Raw genomic sequence first — 21,109 nt, forward strand, 5'->3', positions numbered from 1 at the left:
CCAAGTATCTCACAAGAGAATTGCAAATAAAATTTCGCTATGAAATCGTACTTTCACGAAATTTTAAAGGAAACTCGAGTAATAAAATACACATTTCTCCCAAACAATGTCGCCACCACCGACTTAATGAAAATTGGCTAGAGAAACCACACCCATGAACATGATTTGTAATAAGCCCATGCGACATCTGAGGCACTGCAGTACCTCAGTTGGACACAGTGTGGCAGCAGCAGACTGGCTTGATGGCACATCACAAGCAGAAGGTTTTTTTTTCTGCAGTGAGCTGGGGTGTCTAGCAGGGCAGAAGAGCGGTGTGGCTGTGAAATGGAGGGAACTGGGACAGGAAGTGGCCGTGGAGAAGAGACAGCACAGCATAGTGAGTAGATTAGTGGTGTCTGGGGCAGGTTTAGGTGGGTGAAAGAGCTCTGCTAGTTTGGGGAGGAGGGGTCCGAAATGCAGCCCCTCGCTGACAGTGGAGTGGAGAGCTGCCTGGCTGTTAAGTGGGGTGGATAACGACCAGGATTTGTGTAAAGTGGACAGGTGGGAGTGTAGAAGTGACTGAGCTGAAGAGCTCTTCGACAGGGTGTGGCTAAGGCAGATATGGACACCCGCCTGGGCGTGCTGCCATCTCAGACCTTGGAGGCCGTGATCACATGACAGAACAGATGCAGCAGCCCCTGCATCTACACGATGGGCTTGGGCAGAGACTCACCCGTCCAGAGGGCCTGCATGCACTCACCTCACCTCAAGGTCAGGAGGGCCGAAACACTATTTTTGGAGACTGAGTGATCTGTCTGGGCAGACACTTGGCGCGTTTTTAGGATTAGGGTTAAACTGGAGAGAGAGTCAGACACCTGATTCTAAGGAGCTGCATGTGCTCCCATCATTCCCAGGGCCTGCTTGTCCGCACCCCATTTTCAGGCTCTGTTCAACCAGACACCTGGCAGATGGTGAACCTTGGGTTTAGGGTTTAGGTCTGCCTGGAAAGTCTGTAAGTAGTCCTTCGGGCTCGACTGGACAGACATCCTCTCTTTTACCCATGCCTTGGTCGGGCAGCCTGCCAGAGCACAACAGACCCTCATTATAAAGTCCGGCTGGGTACAGATTCACTCAATTTTCTGGTGTAGACACCCGTACTCGCACAAACCGGCGTTCGCAGCTCTCTTAAGGCATGGGTACTCACAAATATTTTCCTGGGGCAGCAAAGTTTGGTCTTTGGTGTGACCGAGGGCCGCACTGATGCCAGCGGGGGAACGGGGTGTAAAGTGGGTGTAGAGGAAGCGAAGAATGTATATCTACTGGCTGAACTCAATTGAGCAATGTGAAACCAGAAAACATAGGAGGAATCTCGGCCTCTCCACTTGACCAAATTGTGTGACCCTGGGCAACTTTTATTTCAATTTCTCTCCTTTTTTCTTCATGATCACATATAAGAGGACCTCGAAATACATGACTTCAGGATGCATGCTGTACAAAACCTTCTCCTGTGCTTGGATGTAATCACTAATGACATTCTCGTCGAGGGGGGGGGGGGGGGGGTGCGGGGGGCATGAATGTTTCTAAATTCATGTTTGAAAACCATCACTTAAAAAAAATACTTCTAAATGCACTGCTATAGTTTGATTTACTGAGGTGAAATGCACTATTTGAATTTTTTAAGACTATGGTATTTTTATATTTGTTGTCTTTAAAAATGAAGGTGTTCCTAAAGCTAAGGGCCTAGTTACTTCCTTTGGTTTAACTGCAATTAAACTTTAAATAAGTGCTTGCTGTATATTGAAATTGTTTTTTTAATGTCAGTGCTGAGACGAGCAAACAGCAGCCCAGTGGGCCGCATGTAGAGGTCAGGAGGGTGCATGCAGCCCCCGGGCCGTACTTTGAGTATCAAGGTCTTAAGGCATGCTTTGGCGCATGAGCGCCATATTCTCAGCTGCTACATAGGCAGATATGCACTTGCCTCGTTTTAGGGCTTTCCTCAGCCAACACCTCATTTTTAAGGCCTTCCTGGAAAGACAACTCACCACATTTTTAGAGCCTGCCTGGAAAGGCACCAGCCTTGTTTTCAAGGCTCCATCTGTTAAGACACTCACTACACTCCCAAGACACGCCTCGACACAGCTCAATCTTAGGGTTTCTAGCAGACATTCGCCACCTTTTTCCTGAGACATGAGATGCAAGCATGCACTTGCTTCATTCCCAGGGCCTGCCTGGACAGACTGACACCTCAATCTTGAGACATCAGTGGATTCAGACTTAATTCGTTTTTAATCCCCGCTTCCACAAAACACGTCATTCTCTTAGGGCCTACCAAGACAGGCGAACTTCATTCTGAGGGCCCTCCTCCTGCGGACCCACATCATAAGACACAATGTGCTCTGAGGGCCCGTCTAGACAATCACACCACGTTCGGAGGGCATGCCTGGGCAGATGCACTAATTTGAGGGTCCACCTGCGCAGACACCACATTTTGAGGGTCTGCATGGATAGACCTGAATCACCTTCTTAGACTCTGCTTTGGCATGTGCATGACTTGTCGGGGTCCTTCTAGAACGCATCCAGTTTGTTTTTAAGACCTTCCTGGGCAACCATTAAAGGCCTGGCTGGCAGCCATGCACCACTGTAATGGCATCCTTGTCAAGGCCATCATCTGTAGACAATAACTCCATCCTCCAGGCCATAATGTAGAGACAATCTCTTGCTTCTCAGAGCCTCCCTGTGCTGACTTTCACATCATTCTCTGGGAAATCCTACGAAGATAGTCACATAATTCTCATAGCCTCTCTGTGCAGACACTCGTTGAATTCTCAAGGTATACTTGTGCAGTTTCCAATTTCGTTTATAAAGGCTCCCTGTTCACACACTCACTTAATTTTCAATGCCTCTGTGCACATTCACCTGTTCCTCAACGGTCACATGGCCTTCTGCAGCATGGGTTAGCCGCACGGTCTGTCTCCCAGCCAGGTCCAGCACCTATCCCACCGCAGGTTGTCTACCCACACTATGCAAGTGGGCACTGGCCACGTTGGCCTAGTCTCCGGCATGGACCTGTGCCCACCATCCACAGGTGGAGAACCTCACACTCTATATGGACTTCGGCCCCTAAATCGCTGGGATTTGCTGCAGGGTCTGACCTCTCACCATGGCAGGGTGTTTGTTAGCTGCAGAGTCTGTTCTCTCGCTAGGCCCATCATTCAACCCACCCCAGTGGCAAAGTCCCACTGAGCACAGCCTTCGGTTGTGTTTAGTGCTGACTGGCCACAAGGATTAGCCTCCCAATCCAACATGAGTGGCATCCCGCAATGCTCCGCTACCCACAGTGCACTTCCTCAGCCCTAGCACAACAGAGTTTGATCGCCCAACCAGCGCCCCCGATGGCCAATGGTAGAGTGCAGTCGGGGTCGTCTGCAGGGACTTGACTGGGTCTTGCTCCAACCTGCTGCATGTGGCCAATGCCCGCCTGTGGCCATTGCCCAAGAGTAGCAGTAGAGCACATAATACTATTTTCCTGTAAGGAGACCAGTCAGCCCTTACCACTACCACTGCGCAGCACCATGTGTGGCATATTTGTTTTTTTTGTAACTTTTGAGCTAGGAACATTTTCCTTTGCTAGACTCTGCAAATGATGCAGCAGATGGAATATGTGGCTAGTATGGTAAAAGCACATTTATGTGAAAAATACTGCTGTAGCACAATCACATAATTTTAGTGGCCCTTACTATGGTCCAATTAAATGGCCATATGCCAATGTCTGTGGACATCACCTTTAAAGACAGCAGATCACATGGGCCTGGGTGGTCAGGGTGCCCCCCATATGTCCTGTATCTTTTGATTGTTTCCAACATGGTGCTCCATGCACTGTGTAGGGTAATGGCAGCTGCAACAAACATGTTTCTGTGACAGTCTGCCAATCACAACGCAACAGATTTGTGAATCTGCAATGCAGGACAGAAGGAAAGGCCCCTCAGCCAATAATTGGCCTTTATTTTTTGGGAGTGCATTTGCAAATCTGTAGATCTAAAAATTAACCGCCCTGCTATCTCTAAAATGCAACCTCTTTATGCCCAGCCCGAACACCTTTTTTAAATGCTTATTTAAAAAAAACTACCTTATTGATTCACACTAAACCAAGCAAAGGCCCTTCTTTTGGACTTCTGTCTTATCGTTGCTATAAAATTCACCCCCACGGTTGCCCTTGTATATATGTTCACTGAATAGTATAAAACGAGCGCCCCGCAGTACACCTTTGCATAGTACTAACATTTTATAATTTTGTACAAACTCTAGTATTCGCATCTATACTTTTTTCTTGGAATTGCTAGCTCGGCTTTTGTTCCATTTTATCTTATTGTTACTTTCCTCGATTACCTCGATTATTATTGTATTTGAAATGCATGTGCAGTCAGCTTGTACCAAGCTCTTCGGCCCACCTTTACTGAGTTAATGTTTTATAAGACCACAACAAATTCAAGGCCTCCCTGCACAGTCTCCGCTCACCGTCAAAGCCTACTTGCTGAAGCTCTCTTGTGCAGTTGCCCACTTCATTTTCAAAGCTTCACATGTTGATATTCTCTTCATTCTTAAAGGGACCATCCAGTGTAGAGAAAAAAAATGTTCTATTTACCCAGTACTGCATCGCTAACAATCGTCAAAGGAAATTACAGATAGTTTCTTTGTTTGATGGTCTGCTGGGGGTTTGAAACTTACATGGACATCACTAGCAGGAGGGTTCTTTTAAAGTCTCCCCAGAGCGGAACTCACGACATTCGCAAAGCCTGCCAGTGCAAACACTCACAGAAATGGCCTGTATAGAGTAACGTCTCTCCATTGAAGCCTACTTTTTCCTACACTCCATCTCAAGGCCACCCAGAGCGAATACTCGCTTTATTTTAAAGAAATTTCTATTTCTATATGCTTCCTGTGCAGACACTCAATTTGTCCTCAAGGCCACCTTGTGTACTCACTCACTTTTTTCTCAACATCTGGGTGTCCAGATGATTCACTAGTCTTCAGGTGGCCCTCTGCAGACACTCGCCAGCTCATCAGGGCCTGCCAGTGCAGACACTCGCCTGCTCATCAGGGCCTGCCAGTGCAGACGCTCGCCTCCTCATCAAGGCCTGCCAGTGCCGACACTCGCAAACTCATCAAGGTCTGCTTCTGCCGACACTCGCCTCTTCATCAAGGTCTGCCTCTGCAGACACTCGCCTCCTCATCAAGGTCTGCCTCTGCAGACACTCGCCTCCTCATCAAGGTCTGCCTCTGCAGACACTCGCCTCCTCATCAAGGTCTGCCTCTGCAGACACTCGCCTCCTCATCAAGGTCTGCCTCTGCAGACACTCGCCTCCTCATCAAGGTCTGCCTCTGCAGACACTCGCCTCCTCATCAAGGTCTGCCTCTGCAGACAGTCGCCTCCTCATCAAGTTCGGCCTCTGCAGACAGTCGCCTCCTCATCAAGGTCGGCCTCTGCAGACAGTCGCCTCCTCATCAAGGTCGGCCTCTGCAGACACTCGCCTCCTCATCAAGGTCGGCCTCTGCAGACACTCGCCTCCTCATCAAGGTCGGCCTCTGCAGACACTCACCTCCTCATCCAGGTCTGCCTCTGCAGACACTGGCCTCCTCATCCAGGTCTGCCTCTGCAGACACTCGCCTCCTCATCCAGGTCTGCCTCTGCAGACACACGCAAACTCATCCAGGCCTGCCTCTGCAGACACTCGCAAACTCATCCAGGCCTGCCTCTGCATACACTCGCAAACCCATCAAGGCCTGCCTCTGTAGACACTCGCAAACTCACTCATTTCATTCTCAAAGCCAGAGTATAAAGATATGTGCCTCGTCATCAAGACCACCAGTCCAAACATTCACCTCTTCCTCAAGATCTACCTCTGCAAACACTTACCTTGTCCTCAAGGCCTGCCACGCTGCATCGATATCGGCGTAAATGTTCTTCTCAGATGCTCTCCCGGTGCTGACCCCGTAGCCGGAGTAGTCGTAGGAGAAGATGTTGCAGTTGATCCGTGTGCCCAGGCCAATGTAGAAGCTGCTCATCTGTCCAAGGTCTACTGCATTGCCATGCGAGAAGAGGATGGTGAACCTGAGAAAGGACAGGGAGGTGACTAATGGAGAGCAGACAGACACTTACACACAAGACTAGGGCAGTACAGGCAGGTCAGAGAGAACGGAGATGCAATAAACTGTGCCACCAATACTGGTATAGCTCCTTGTTGTCCCTTTTTTCCCTGTCTGGGATGAAGGTTTTTTTTTTATTTCCTCCAGGAAGTTTGGCACAACAAGAGGGAGTAAACAAAGGTGGACATGATGAGCCTTGTGCCCAGAGTGCAGCGTCCTTAGCACCAGAACTAAACATTTTTTGCTGCAACTTGGCGCATATTTGGAGTGCCCTGTTAAATCAAGGGCCATGGATGCAATAATTACATTGCCCCAGATACAGTGGGAGGCCAGGTGGGTAGCGGAACTTGACCTGTCAGACACGGCAGAGAATGGTCCTCCATACACCTTAGATGCAATACTTTATCTTTTCCACCCATACGTTAGGCCACCCAAGACGCTTCCATTGCTAGTAGAGGTGGCTCACCGCTGCTTGCGCGTCCAGGTCTGTTTTTTTACCAAGCACATCACTCCATATGCACCAGCATTTCCATTCCTGGGAAAGCCTAAGGTGTAGCAGGAGGACGATGCCGGCTGAACTTGTGAACTGGCACGAGGCGGGTATTTACACCATAGGCGACCTCTACTGCGATGGTACACTTATGACATGTGATTGCTTAGTGGAGGAAGAGGGAATATCGCTGGGCCTTTTTATTAGTCAGACATCCTGGATAAACACACTGCAACGACACTGGAGAGACATTGCACAAGAGTTACAAACACATCTCATAATGCAATATGTACATGTCTTGGGTGTAGGGAGACCTCTTACTAGATGGTTCGCAGACGCACACCGTACAGAGACGGCGGTAGACTTGGCACCCCTTCGAACCAGCCGGAAACAGATTAGGCCCGCTCATGCACACCCAAGGAAAGGGAAACAATACTAGCGAGTCCCACATTCATCCCTCGCAACAAAAGGTTCTGATTGATCCAGTATTGCATATTGCACAGGGTAGATCTTACACCAGACAAAATTAATCGGCATTTTCATAGACAAGATGCATGTTGCCCCAATGCAGACTGTGTGATGCGGATATCCTACATATGCTATGGTTGTGCCCCGCACTGCGAAGCTACTGGGAGGGGATGACACAGTACCTGTCCGAGTACACGGATAGGGTGCTCTCAAACTCATGGGAGGTCTGTGTTGCTGGGCATATTCGCAGGAAACTGAGCCACCACTAGATTTTTGGTCCTTGGCCTATGGTAGCCAAGCGTCTCATCACAAGATGCTGGAAATCTGGTGAACCCCCGTCTCTACAGGCCTGGCCCTACTCGATACTTAACTTGGCTAGGGCAGAAGGAGTATCGCTCCACAGGGAGGACACTTTGGACTTGCGTAAATTCCCTATCGCATCTAACTGGGATGCAATATTGATGGCCCTACAATCGGCTTTGAGTTCTCAAGGGGATACTGATAATAAAGAAATGTAATCTGCAAATAAACCAATGCGCACCCACATGCCAGGGACCCCATAGTTCTACTGATCCTAAAGGTGTACACTATGGAACAAGAGGAGAGGCACACTAGAAAACCAAGGCAATAAGAGTATTCATTATATAGCGACTAGAAACTGCATGGAGCAACAGCAAATCTTCCCCTCTTTCCTTTTGTTGGTTACCCTGTTGGTATTAATCTAGGGTTACATTGTTTGATCTACGACTGCATGGTGTATAAAGCCATTTACAACAGTTTAACATGGAGATTCGTGGCTCCACAATTCACAAGCGAGTTGGAGTGTCAATGTTATCTACAGCAATATTATATCGATTATCACGGTTTACCCTACATATAGGGCTCCTTTATGTAGAATGCATATACTTGCTATGCATTGCATACGCTATTCAGAACATTTATCAAGGGGAAGAAAAACTGATTAGGGAATGCTTGCATTAACTGATGCTCGTAATGTACAACGGTTTACGAACACCCCAGTACTGGGTCAATGTTAACTTACTGGATGTAAATGTTTCATGAAAAACCCCTAATAAACAGATCCCCCCGAAAATGGATGCAGTAATTACATTACTATACCCAGACCGTGCAGTATGGCTGCTCATTTACCACTTGGCACACACATTTTGGATTATCTTTCAAAAAAAATTGCAATTTTTTCTGCTTTTATTAGTGGTAATTTTTAAACCCATGCTGCGTTTTAGAATTAACATTAACAAAACAGTCAAAAGCAGTAAACCTTTGGTAATCCATTTATTGCATAATGATCATATTGTTGGTCACCGTAAGAGAGAGCCTGGTGTTTCTGGACATCATAAATGATCACATTATAGAATAGTGAGAGGAGTGGAAATTCCTTAAGTGCTACCCTACCACATCATAGTGTACTTTGAAAGAAGTCGCTCAAATTATGCAGTAATGGAAGAACAAATTATGCAGCAGGAAAAGCTCATTAAAATAACTTAACTTCACAATTTTATCACTTCAACACACTCTAATTTTGTCTTTACAAAAGTTTCACCACAGTGGTACGTGAAATACAGCATGAACAACTGTAAATTGACCAGACAGCGTGTGCAAATGGTGTACCACTGCGCAGCACCACGTGTGGCATATTTATTTGTAACTTTTGAGCAAGAAACATGTTCTTGTGCTGGAATTTGCAAATTATGCAGCAGATGGAATATGTGGCAAGTTTGGTCAAAGTATATTTGTGTGAAAAATACTGCTGCTGCAGCATCGCATAATCCCAGTGTGGTTCTAGTTGGCTGCAAATGCCTAGGGCTGTGGAGCGGAAGTGACGCACAGGGTCCCCCCTGAAAAGCAGATCCCTTCTACATCACAGGTGCCTGCAGCCTTGGCTACACCTTGCAGTCCTGGGAGAGTGTTGTTCTTCAGTAGGAAATAAAACTAGTACCTAACCTATAGGATGACAAAGAACGACGTAATGCAAGTAATGCTGCTCAGTGATTAAAGTCACCCTTCTGTGGCACAGTTAAAGGTCTGAACATCCACGGAGGACGCTGCTCCAATAACACGCAGCAGGCAAGGCCTTTGGAATGTATGGCACGTGACCAATGAGATGAAGCTCTTGTGTCCTCATTCCCTGGTTTCTTACTGGTCCATGTCCTGGAATAGCCCTGATCACGTGACTGCCGGCAGAGAGCAGCCACCACAGAGCTTCCGAGGCGCCACCAGGTTTGAACCTGGACTTCCGGTCCAAAGTGGCGGAGGCACCAATGCCTCACTTTACACGGATATGCAGACAAGGGAAGGAGCCAATCACGTGACTCAACTAGGTTATACATAAGTACTTCTTAAAGTGTGCGAGTGAAGGAGATTTAAAGAGGATTTAAAAATAAAAAAGGCTCCGAGATGGACGCACGAGTGAGGTGGTTTCAAAGGCAAATATGTATCATTCCCATTCCACATCTTCCTTGGTTGCCATATTTTAAAAAGACCAGGTCTTCCTTCGTTCCTAGAAACTATTTAGGAAAATAAAAAATAATAATAATCCAGGTTTATTCCAAACGTCGATGAGCCTAGAAATGTACAGCTTCCAGCCAATCATAATATGCCACCAAAGTTTAAACTACTGCCTTGATATCCTATCATGGGTCTCTGGATTATGCCCTCAGTGCGCCAGTGCTAAGGCAGGTGTATGCAAAGCCAGCGAAAATCTGTTTCCAGACAAACTAGTCGTCCGCCACCACCAACATTTGCAACAGGAAAGCCCAGGCTAAGTCATGGCCTTTTTAAGATTACAAACCCCAGGGCCTTACAGAAAGCCACCCTCCACGCCTTTTCAAAGAAACAAGACGAAAGAAGTCCACGCTTTTGAATCCAATCAGAAGTTGCAAAACAACATACTAAGATAAGTTAGTAAAAGAGAATTTGAAAGGTGATGTGGAATGGGAAAACAAAGCAGCTGGAGTGAGGCTGATATGAGAATAAACTATGTTTGTACAGAGAGAACATTGTGTAGAGCCTGGGACATAGCAGCAGCTGGATTGCCAAAACAGAGGAGGATGCTGGATAGCCAGATGTGCACAAAGCCAAAAGAATGACTTCAATAATAAGCGAGACTGGGTCCAAACGAAGCAAGGAAAAGAAGCGGGTGCTTCAGTCAGAGGAAATTGCAGCAATCATAAATCAAGGGTGCAAAGAAAGAGAAAATTGATTTGGCTCCTACTCACCTGGCTTCCGCGAAGAGATAGATGGATAGACAGATAGATTTTATTGCACAATTACTTAAAATCATTACAATGAATTGCATTTTAAAAAAACTATATAAAGAAAAAACTGATATTGTTAATATCTCAATATTATTGAAAAGTGCCCGGAATTGGTGTGCAGGCAGCATTGAAATTAAGAGATCTATTCGGATTTCATTAAGGTTACTGCCGACAAACTTCATAAAATGTGCAGCCATTTGCGCCGAGTCACCTCTCATGCTCTCTTCATTTATCTTGGCAAGACCGAACATTGATGATGCGCCAAATGAGACGAAGCCAGAATTTCCTTAAAGTGGTCAATTTCTTGCAGATACACAAAACATAAATTTGCAATTCTTCCCCGTTTCCGCAGAAGAGGCACTGTGTAAGCTTCAGCTCCCGGTAGTTCTGTCCATACCTATATGCGCGCAAAGGAACTAGGCCGAACGTAACCTAATTAGTTGGAGCTTCAGTGTTGGCTTAAGGGACGTCGAGATAATACAGCAGTGCCCCACAGTTGTAGAGCTTTGACGCCAAGCTGGCATGACTTAAATTTCTAACTACAAAAAACAAGAGAGGGAGTGAAGAGGGAGTGAAGAGGTAGTGTCCTGGAAGGGCACTGGAGGTGGATATGTCCTCCTCTGGAAATCTATATAAAACACAAGGATCCACCTGTAAATGGGTTTCTTTCAGTGGAAGTTCTCACTGGTTAGAGTGTGTCTCCTACATTGGTTGGTCTTCCTGTCCCGCTGCGGGACGGGGCGTGCTACGACCTACGACTATGTGGGAGCACTGATTTTCAGTACTATGTGTAGTGTAGGAGTTTGTGAGAGGAAGGGTCAAGGGTGAGTGAAAAGTGAGATTAAAAAGTACCTGGCCCCTGTGGACTAAAAACTTTAATATTCCCTGGAGCGGGCCCTATTAAAAGCAGTGGGTCGGAGATTTCCTGTGTTAATGTGCGGATACTCCAAATCAAGTCAACATGTTTCTAAGCTCTGGGGCTTCTTCATCAGGACTATAACTGATCCCTTCTATTCTCACTATGTTAACGAGAATGATATTGATAAAGTGAAACTAGTCATATGTACACATAAGTGAGGATGCAAGTATACTAGTTTCACTTTATCAATATCATTCTCTAACATAGTGAGAATAGAAGGGATCAGTTATAGAATCTCATCTACAGGTGGATCCTTGTGTTTTATATTAGGTTTCTAACTGACAATAAATCACGTTCCGCCGTCAATACAGCTTGTTTTGTTAATAGTTTTGTTGCAATAGCTGTGGGGAGAGAATTTTCCCAGATTTGTTGTGCCTCCAATGTGTTCGGAATTTGCTCCATTTCCTTGCAGTGTTTTTTTATTGGTGACCAAACGAGGCTCTTTAAAGTATTCCTCTGGGCCTGCTTAGCTTTTAAGGAGTAGGCTACAAACGTAGCTTTTAGCAGCAACTGCTGTGATGTCAGCTTGAATTCCATGCGGATTTGTGCGTGCGTTGTGGAGTTTGGTAACAAGAACACTCTGCGGTAACAGACCGACTGTGCTCTATCCAGCCATGCTGCCAACTTATCTCTAAAGACCATTGCCCAATAAGCCACTCCACTGTAGTTAAACATTTTGAGTCTATTACCTTAAGATGGGGGTGCCAAGTCTGGTGTGCCCATTGATTTTCTTACTTTTCAGAATGCTTCCTCGAGGGCGTTCGCTGCCCCCGCTGTACGGTAATATGCGCAGCTAATCACCCTCTGTGGTCCAACCAGATGCAAAGGTACTTGTAGGTGGTCACTATTTCAATGGGTTCCCTGCTATATTCCAGAAACCTTTCCTGGTCCTTTGTCTTGTTACCACCATCATCTTCGATTTTGCCACATTTAATATTAGCGTATTCTCTTTACAGTACAATGTCTGCGAAGGTATAGTTTTGGCAGTGAATAAAGCAGGTCTGCAGTGATCTCGTCTAGAACAATTTTGGATACATTCGGGGAGGGTGGTATAGGGAGTTGGCGTGGTATAGGGAGTTGGATTCTCTAGTCAGAATCCTCTCGAATAGTATTCTGCTTGACGGCACTGGGCCCAAATTTCCTTTCTAACTTCACAACAAGAGACCTTTGTACGAGATCTCTTGAAAGCAGTACAGAGCTCCTGTCATGCTTCGAGGCCGAGACGCCTGATGGCAGTCGAGGTATCCAACATGGTGTGTGAGAGGATGAACCGGCGCTAGTGGGATTCGCATTGCCTGGTGTGGAATTCTCAGGACAGATTACAGACAACAGTATGATACAACCGATTTTCCACCTTTCACTCAGAGACTAGCAGCCGTGTCAAAACAGCCCGCCCTCTCTACCCTTCGCATCCTCCTTGGGTTCACTGCCTTCAGTTGGAGGAGGTGGGGGATATATATATATATATATATATATATATATATATATATATATATATATATATATATATATATATATATATATATAGATATAGATATAGATATAGATATAGATATAGATATACACAATATACATACACACATGCATATACTCAATATATATACACAATATATATACAAGTTGTAGATTGGGGCTGAGAATAATCCCCCAGAACGTACTTCAATCAACACTACTGAGGTGGGGGTAGGGGTGGGGGTTCCCACTATGCTATCTCAGAACAAGGTACAGCAATACAACAAAAGGAAAGGATAATTGGAAGCACACCTTTAGGGGAACACAGACTTCTCCAGGGCATGGGGGACCCCTGGTTTGTTACGGTCGTGGCCTGTGTAGCCACGGGTGCAGCTTGGGGCTTCCAAGGGCAATCCTAGGTGCGACCAGTACAAGTATAAAATGTTGAAGGGGATTCCCCTTGGCTCCCATATCAAATTACGCACTTCCACTTTTACAAAAGCTTCTACAAAACCGCTCATAGCCCTAAGCAATGAAATCATTTCTGTGAAAATAAACAAGGGTTTCCACTCATAGCAACAGGCATGCAAGCACCCTCACCCAATCAATCAAAATGCTCTCAAGCTGGTGAGGAAAAAGCAGGACTACTGTGCGGAACAACTGCCCTTTATAATACGTAACAAATGAAATCAGGGAAAAGGAGCAAGTCAATATCTTTGGGAGCTATGAAGTGTCAGTCATATCCCCGGGTTTGCGGTGTCCGGGCGGAAGAAACTACAAAAAAAATCGATCCATTCGATATCTGGCGACAAAACTTCCACACAGGATCAGACCAGAAGTAATTCAGCTTCTCATATACTGAGTTCTAACACCAACTCCCAGTAAGCATCAATAGCGCATCTTGTCCCGTTAATCAATCATGTGGGAGAATCAGCAGGACATGAACATAGCAATTCCATCAACAACGACAGCTCTCCGTGATCTTGGTTGCCTTCACATATCAACACAAGCTGGCAAGGCAGTAGAAAGATGCACCACTTCAACAGAACCCCTCCTCCTTCAAATTCTCAATGGACTTAAAACAATGAAGGTATTTCACAATGACACTAACAAAAAAACAGAACGGTTAAATCTCAACAACCGTAATATGTAGCATTAAACCACGTGCATTTCTGAGGTCGACCAAGGGTAACAGATCAAGAGGATGAAAGGTCTCAGCAAGTTATCTCTACTGTCAAGCCGCAAACTGAGGTGGTTGACTTGCAGGGAGGCACGAGAAAAATGGAAAACAACTGTTCGCCTGATGTCTGATCTAGTGCAAAAATAGGTCTATCCAGAAGTGGAGACCCACAAAGATTCTAGGGGTCTTCTCTTTCAATATTTTTTCGGATGTGTCCACATTTTCAGCACACCATAGTAAGGAATTCAAGAGTTTGATCAGTAACTTTCACCAAGTTGGTGCCCCACAGCAATTAAAACTAAAAGTTATTTTTAAAGGCCGTTCCAAAATGTTTTATTCAGTGGAACAAGCCAGAGATTTTCTGTGGTCAATCCAGAAGTCTGGTTGGAAAGAAGGGAGGAATAGGAGTGGTAGAGCTGGAGGTAGTAACCAGTAAATATTAGTGTAATGATCGAGTGGAATTCACACTATTTTTGATATTTTTTTTTTCTTGGGTTTAATTTTGCTACCCTCATTTTCTTATTCTGGTGTGATGCCCTCGGCGGCCATAGATTATCTCCAGGTGCCATGTCAAGGAACCACTCTAAGGGTTGGGGCCGAAGGGGGTATGGACGAGTAGGGCATGGGCAGGTACATGGGAGGAGGAGGCGGGTGGGAGGGAGTCCAGGATGGGTTGGGCTCCATGGTTGACCGGGGCAGGGCGAAGTGTAGACAGTCGCTGGGGGCAGGGGCAGGTGGGGGGGCGAGGACACATGCGAGGTGTGCATCAGGGGGTAAAACAAATTACAAATATGCAGCAGACAGCTGGGAACAGAAATTTACTTTGCAATGTGTTGCAATAAGTTACAAATTGTCTCATGCAATGTCAATGGCTTAAATAATAGATTGGAATGTCAAGGCATGTTAGCCTGGTTTAGATCTTTAACTACATTTATAATACTTTTACAGGAGGTGTATTTAAAAGAGAAGGGCTGTCAACCTCGCATTCCTTCGTATATTCAACATGCACATTTTGCCTCATCACAGGCTTCACATCGTGGAGTAGCTGTGTGCTGATCACACACCCAGCCCAGTTTGAGATGCTCAGGGTAGTGTGAGCTCCAGGGTTTAGATGGATTCTGGTTAAAACATGAATTAGTAAGGAAGTCTATAATTTAATAAGTTATGAGTCTATTGACGACTTCTCCTCCTCCCTACATAATCTTCATTACCTTTCACAACAGGAGACGAGTCATCTGATAGTAGGTGGGGGTTTTCATTTAATTCAGAATTTGTCCGTAGACACTTGGCACTTGAATAAACATCAAAATAAACCTAAATCTATACACGCACTACAAACTCTAAACCATGACTTTGCTCTTATTGACCCTTGGCAGGCACACAATGTGAAGGCATGTCACTATGCATGCCACTTTCAGCGATAGGGTACTGCCTCATGAATAGATGTTTTTTTAATATCCCATGTAGTCTCGTAGGAAGATGCTGCTATTCTAAAGAAGTTGGTGTGTAATGTTGAAGTTGTTGTATAAGTATAAGTGTGTCAATACTTTCAATGTTCTGATTTGTTACCTTTGCCTCAGATTGTAAAGCGCTCTGATATCCTTCGGGATCAAGTTCGCGCTATATAAAACTTTATAAATAAATAAATAAATAAAGAATGCATTTTCTGACCACTCGCTGATTCCCAAAGTAGTTTCATCGTCATCATCATCATCACATGAACAAAGATGAAGCTTTAATAAAGCAGTTCCCACAGATGACTCCTGGGTCACGCAGATGAAGAGCAATTCAGAGGAATTTTTGAATTTATATTTAGACTCTGCACTGAATTGTCAGTATGGGAAGCTTTAAGGTATATTTCAGAGGTCAGGTTATTTCCTCCCAGCCACTCTAAGGCGGGCAGAGAAAATACAGCATGTTCATTTATGTGGAAGGGTGGGTGAAGCCATAAAACACACACAGGCTCCCAATAAAAATACGCAGAGAGCTTTTAGCTGAAGCAAGGCTTAACTTTCGGGAATTCCTCACTGCTAAAGAAATAGTGAGCCATACATCATAACTCCAGAAAAGATAGGAGGAAAGCAAATTTATAGGGAAATATTTTGCCTGGTCTTTGAAGCGCAGGGCCAATACCAACATTATTAAAACAATTTATGACCCTCTGAGCAAAACAAACCACACACAACCTTCGGAGGTGGTTCAGACGTTTCATCAACATCACACCAGAATATACTCTGAATCCCATGATAACTCCTCTGAGGTTATTAATGAATGGCTAGGTGGTGTCCAGGTGTAACTGACCTCGGAATAGGCTGTCCCCGTACTATCGCCAATAACACTGCCAGGAGTACCACTAACAATTAAGTCACTACCTAACGCTAAAGCTAGCAGAAAGGATGGAATACCTGCAGAAGTATATATGGTGTTTTCTCAACAGTTGGCGCCTTTTCTTGTTCTGCTTTTCAATCAGAATCTTCAGGGGTGTTCTATACCCAGCTGCTTTACCGAACCTGTAGTGATTAGCTTCTTAAACTAAAAAAGATAAACAGAGATGGACCCGAATTCATATCGCCTCATAAGCCTCCTTAATAGTGACTACAAAATATTCACCAAGAACATGGCAAACAGGAACCATCAGTAAGATCGTCAATCATTCATAGAGACCAAAACGGGGTTCTACCTGGGAGGTTCCTCTACTCAAATACACTTTTTCTGGTGCAAGTGATCGACTTTTTCTCCAACCAGAACATTAAAATCGCTGCTATAATGCTTGATGAAGAAAAAGCATTCTATCTAGTTGAATGGGAAATGTTATGTGCAATTCTTCATAAATTTGCAATCCTGTTGAATTTTCTGTACCGATTGAAACGTTATACTTTGGGGCCAAAGCTACTATGATTATTAATAATTCCATGGTTGGTACACGCGGCACTCGTCAAGAAAGCCCAATGTTTCCATTCTTATTCGCGCTACTTATAGAACCATTAGCTTGCGCTATTTGTCAGGATCAAACTATCATTCCACCTACTGTTAGAGCTCTGGTGCGCAAACTTTATGCTGACGATATTGTGTTATACTTAGCCACAAAGTAGACTAATATCCAGAGAGCTTTTAATAAAATAGCCACATTTACAGCTATCACAGGCTACAAAATCAATCGGACAAATCCTTATTGTTTAACAGCTCCCCTGAGATTCTTCAAACCACCATGCGTACAATGTTCCAAACAGGGCGACCAATTATATAGCTGGGTGTTAAGGGGACATACAATTTTGGTGATCTATACACGCTTACTTATGCCTCCCTAATAGTAAAAGTTTGTACGCTAATTAAACAATGGGACAGATTTCCCCTCAAAATAATAGGGCGCATTTTGCTGATAAAAATGAATGTTACCTCTGCTTCGGTTTGCCTTTTCTAATGTATTGATCAAAATTCACAGTCATTCTTTGAGGCCATTGATGCAGACATACGCGCATTTATTTGGCAAAGGAAACAGCCAAGGATGAAGCTCACAATTCTCCACTTTACTCAAAAGGAGGTGGGTTTGCCTCTTCCATGTTATATAAGGTATTACCAAGCAGCTCTGTTAAATTACCTAACCTTTGCCTCAAAAAAGGCATCCGGTGAGATAATTATTATTTGAATAGTATGTTAAAAGTAGCTAGAATTGATCCAGTATCTTTCTTACAGATTCCTAGGCTACCAGTTATAAGACTCCGCGAATCATAGTTGATCGCTTCAATTCCATCTGGCAAGAACATAAAGTCTCATATTTTCATCTACAATTGAAGCCCGACCTCTGCTCTGGGTTTGGCCTAAGCCTCTGCTGGCCCACGCTTAGTTGTTGGGCAGCTCTGGGTTTTCGGAGGCTTAGGGATTTTTTTTAGTAACAAGCAGTTAATTTCATGGCGAACACTCAGTCATGAGAATCCATCAATTAGTCCAACGCTTTTTTTTAGCTTCCCTCAAACACATCCTTTATGTTTCAGCAATCCGATAGAGATGAATTGAACAACAAAGAAAATAAGTCGAACCTTCGATATTTCCTGCCTATCAGGAACTGGAAATTGATAGAGTTCTACTTTAGCATCTAGGACCAAAATTAGTACTCGGCTCGGGGACTGCAGGGACAAGAATTTCAGAGGATAGGGCGTTGGTCTTCCAACTGTTACTATTATGGCTAATGGTTGGTTTTGTTTCAATCTCTCGCAGTTTCCACGTCCTGTGCCGCAGGAGGAGAGCTAGCCGTCATCCACCGGTCATCGGAGCCTCGCCCATTCCAGGTCCTCGCCTTGGAGCCAGGTCAAAGACATGTCTGGATCGTGGGTCACTCATATGTGAGCAGGTAGAAATAATATTTTTTCACAGGCATTCTTGCTGAAGGGCCCGCCAGGCAGGTTTCAAGGTGTCACTGCATGGACATGGAGGATTGCGTTTGTGCCAGTCGCGTAAAGTTTTTAGTGCTTTGTTAGCTAGGTCTCCGGCGGGGCACCTGCCGTAGTAATAGTGCATTTGGAGATAATGACCTGGTTCACCTGGGCAGGAAGCGAGTGGTTGCGGAGCTGATCACGGAAATGGGATGGTTGGCCAAGAAGTGCCCACAGGCAGTGTTAGTGTGGTCTCACATGATCCTGAGATTTCAATGGCGGGGTGGGGAGGAGAGGGGGGCGGGGAACGAGTCGATGTGGGCTTTGAATCACACCGTGAAGAGAATCAATACCAGGATTTATAAGCTTTTCCAGTCTCCCAGACTGCAGACGATTACGCATGGGTGCATCCAGGGGAGGCGTTTTTTTTTCAGGACTGGGTTCACCTCTCTAAGCAGGGCAATGAGTATTTCATTGAAAACGGGATAGCCTGGCTATTAGGGGCAAAGGACAGGGCATGACCTTTTGTCATTAGGCAGAAAGGGGGGGCCCAGATAGTCGGTCAACTATATTGGCCTGTGGCGGTAAGCTCATGATTGGTCTGTCAATGTTTCCATCTTTTAGTAGGCATCCCATTATTAGTGAGGACGCGGGGAGTGGTCTCATCACACTGCAGGGGGCGTTTACTTCCGGTAGGCTGAAGGGTGCAGGGGTAGGACGTTCTGCTTCTGCCAGGCCTCTGGGCCAATCCCTGCACAGGCGCATAGATGCCAAGCTGGCATAACATGCAGCACCTGGGAAGTAGCATTGGCGGGCGTAGGGGGTGCCCAAGGGGAGGAATCTGATGGGCAATCAGGCCTCCTGCGCAAAGTCACTTCGGTAAGAAGGGGGACCTAGCAAGTAGTTGGGACCAGCCATGACCCTGCAAGTAGGCTCATCCGGGATACGCAGAAAACTACATATTTCAGTTTTAGGTTAGGTATGGCTATGTGTTAGATAGGTGTGAAGGTTAGCCATAAAAAGTGTAAATACGTTGTAGATAAAATGTATAAAGTTATGAATATGTGTGGGTCTTCCGTATATTAAGAAATAATTGAATTTTTAAATATGATTTTCTAATTTTAATAAAATACAGCAGGGTTATCCGACCCCTATTCTAAGATCTGTGTGGATATAGATTTATTATCTGTGCCTCAGGAGAAAGGGAGAAATGGGTAAAATACCCCCATGGTCTCTGAACGGGAGGTGGGGGTCAACCTGATGGAAGGGGACTCGGCAATACCTGGCCATAAGCAGCGTGATATACTCTCCTCGAGTGAGTTGATACGCGACTCCTGTCCAAGGTGTGTACAGCACCGAGATATACCCTCTATGAGTGAACAGTGGCGTGACACCTCTCAGAGGCGTGTACAGCACTGTGATCTCTCCTCCATGAGCGAACGGTGGCGTGACACCTCTCCCTTGTGACCATGGCGTGGTGCCGGCACCCGAGCCGCGCCCTCCCACGCGGCACACTGGGCGTGCCCTCGTCGGATCCCCGCAGTCCCCTCAGCTGAGGCCCGTGGCATGGGCGGGGTCTGCGAAGGCCCAGCTTGTTTTTCTGGTTTTGAAAGGTGTTGGGTTTACACACCCCATACAAAGGAGAGTGAAAGTGAGTGAAGAACAGCCTGCAGCTCAGCTGCTGCGCTCACGCGATACTCAGAGTACACACCCCTCACTCTGAGCACAGCAAACACACAACACGTCTCAGCAACATCTGCAGCAGACAGCGTCAGATTGGTAACGGGGGCATTCGGGCAATGCCCGAGGGGCCGGGGTCCAAGTTCCAGCTGAGGGCTGCTTTTGAGCAGCCTGGGGGCCGATTTGGGTGGTGTCTCTGTTGTTCGACTATCCCGCCAGCGGCCCAGTGGGTGTCTGAGTGGCCTTTCTGGAGGGAGATGGGCGCTTATTACCTCCCGTATAGCAGCAACAGGTAGAGGTGTCTCCCCTTTTCTCTCGCTGAGCCTCCCATTAATGTAGGTATACTGAGCAGGGTAGGGGCCCTGTGCAGAAGTGGCCTCACTTGTTTTCAGGTGTGTTTCACAAGTGTAAACTGATGCATGCATTCCTGCCCGCCCTCCGCCCCCCTTTTTATGTAAAATTACGCAAAAGCTGTGATTTGAGGGAAGGCATTATGCTAATGTGGGCCGATTTTTTTATGCGTGCCCGGCCCGATTTTTATCCCAATCCAACCCTGGCAGCAGACACCCCTTGTAGACCCCAGAGGGAGCCAGCCCCTCCTAGTATCTGAGCCTATCCCCCCCCCCCCCCCTCCCCGGTTGTACAAAGCTCCGTTTCGTTCCAACTGGGTTTACTCCATGTAAATACCCATAAACACATGTTAGTAATACATACGATTCTTTGTGCATTAGGGGGGACACAACTGTGTGACAAACACACACAACAGTTGCCAAAAGATGCATCTGATATTCTGGAGGGGCCCAGCGCGTGCGATGCTGTGGCCTTCCTCGCTTGACCTTGACACAGCTTCCGTTTGATGAAAACTCTTCTACGAAAAAAGGTGTCTGTCGCTCAATCCCATTCTAGGTAACCTGGGTACGAGGCAGTCTCGGAATTCAGCAGGACACGCCGTCACCTTTCTGCAAACAGTAGCGGGTTGTTATAGATCTGCTTGCAAAAGATGGGGCGATTACACCCCTTTGTCCACGCGCTATTTACAGTGCTAGCTGCTGGGCTGGGAGGACATTTAATCCCCACCTCAAGCCAGTAACCTTTGCAGACAACAGAAGCTTCCGGGAGATGTAGGCGTGGGTACCTGGAAAGGCTCGGATT

At 45.9% G+C, this 21,109-nt stretch overlaps 1 protein-coding gene across 1 annotated transcript in view; it reads right to left on the minus strand.

Moving 5' to 3' along the window:
• Nucleotides 1–21,109, minus strand: part of ABHD17A (abhydrolase domain containing 17A, depalmitoylase) — a 101,445-nt gene that overhangs the window by 11,313 nt on the left and 69,023 nt on the right. Inside the window, exon 2 of the mRNA XM_086947168.1 lies at nt 5,894–6,088. Coding sequence (XP_086803294.1) covers nt 5,894–6,088 — 195 coding nt within the window. The remainder of the gene's footprint in view (nt 1–5,893; nt 6,089–21,109) is intronic.

The sequence above is a fragment of the Lissotriton vulgaris genome, chromosome 12, assembly GCF_964263255.1.
Source record: "Lissotriton vulgaris chromosome 12, aLisVul1.2, whole genome shotgun sequence".
In the NCBI taxonomy this organism is placed as follows: Eukaryota; Metazoa; Chordata; class Amphibia; order Caudata; family Salamandridae; genus Lissotriton; species Lissotriton vulgaris.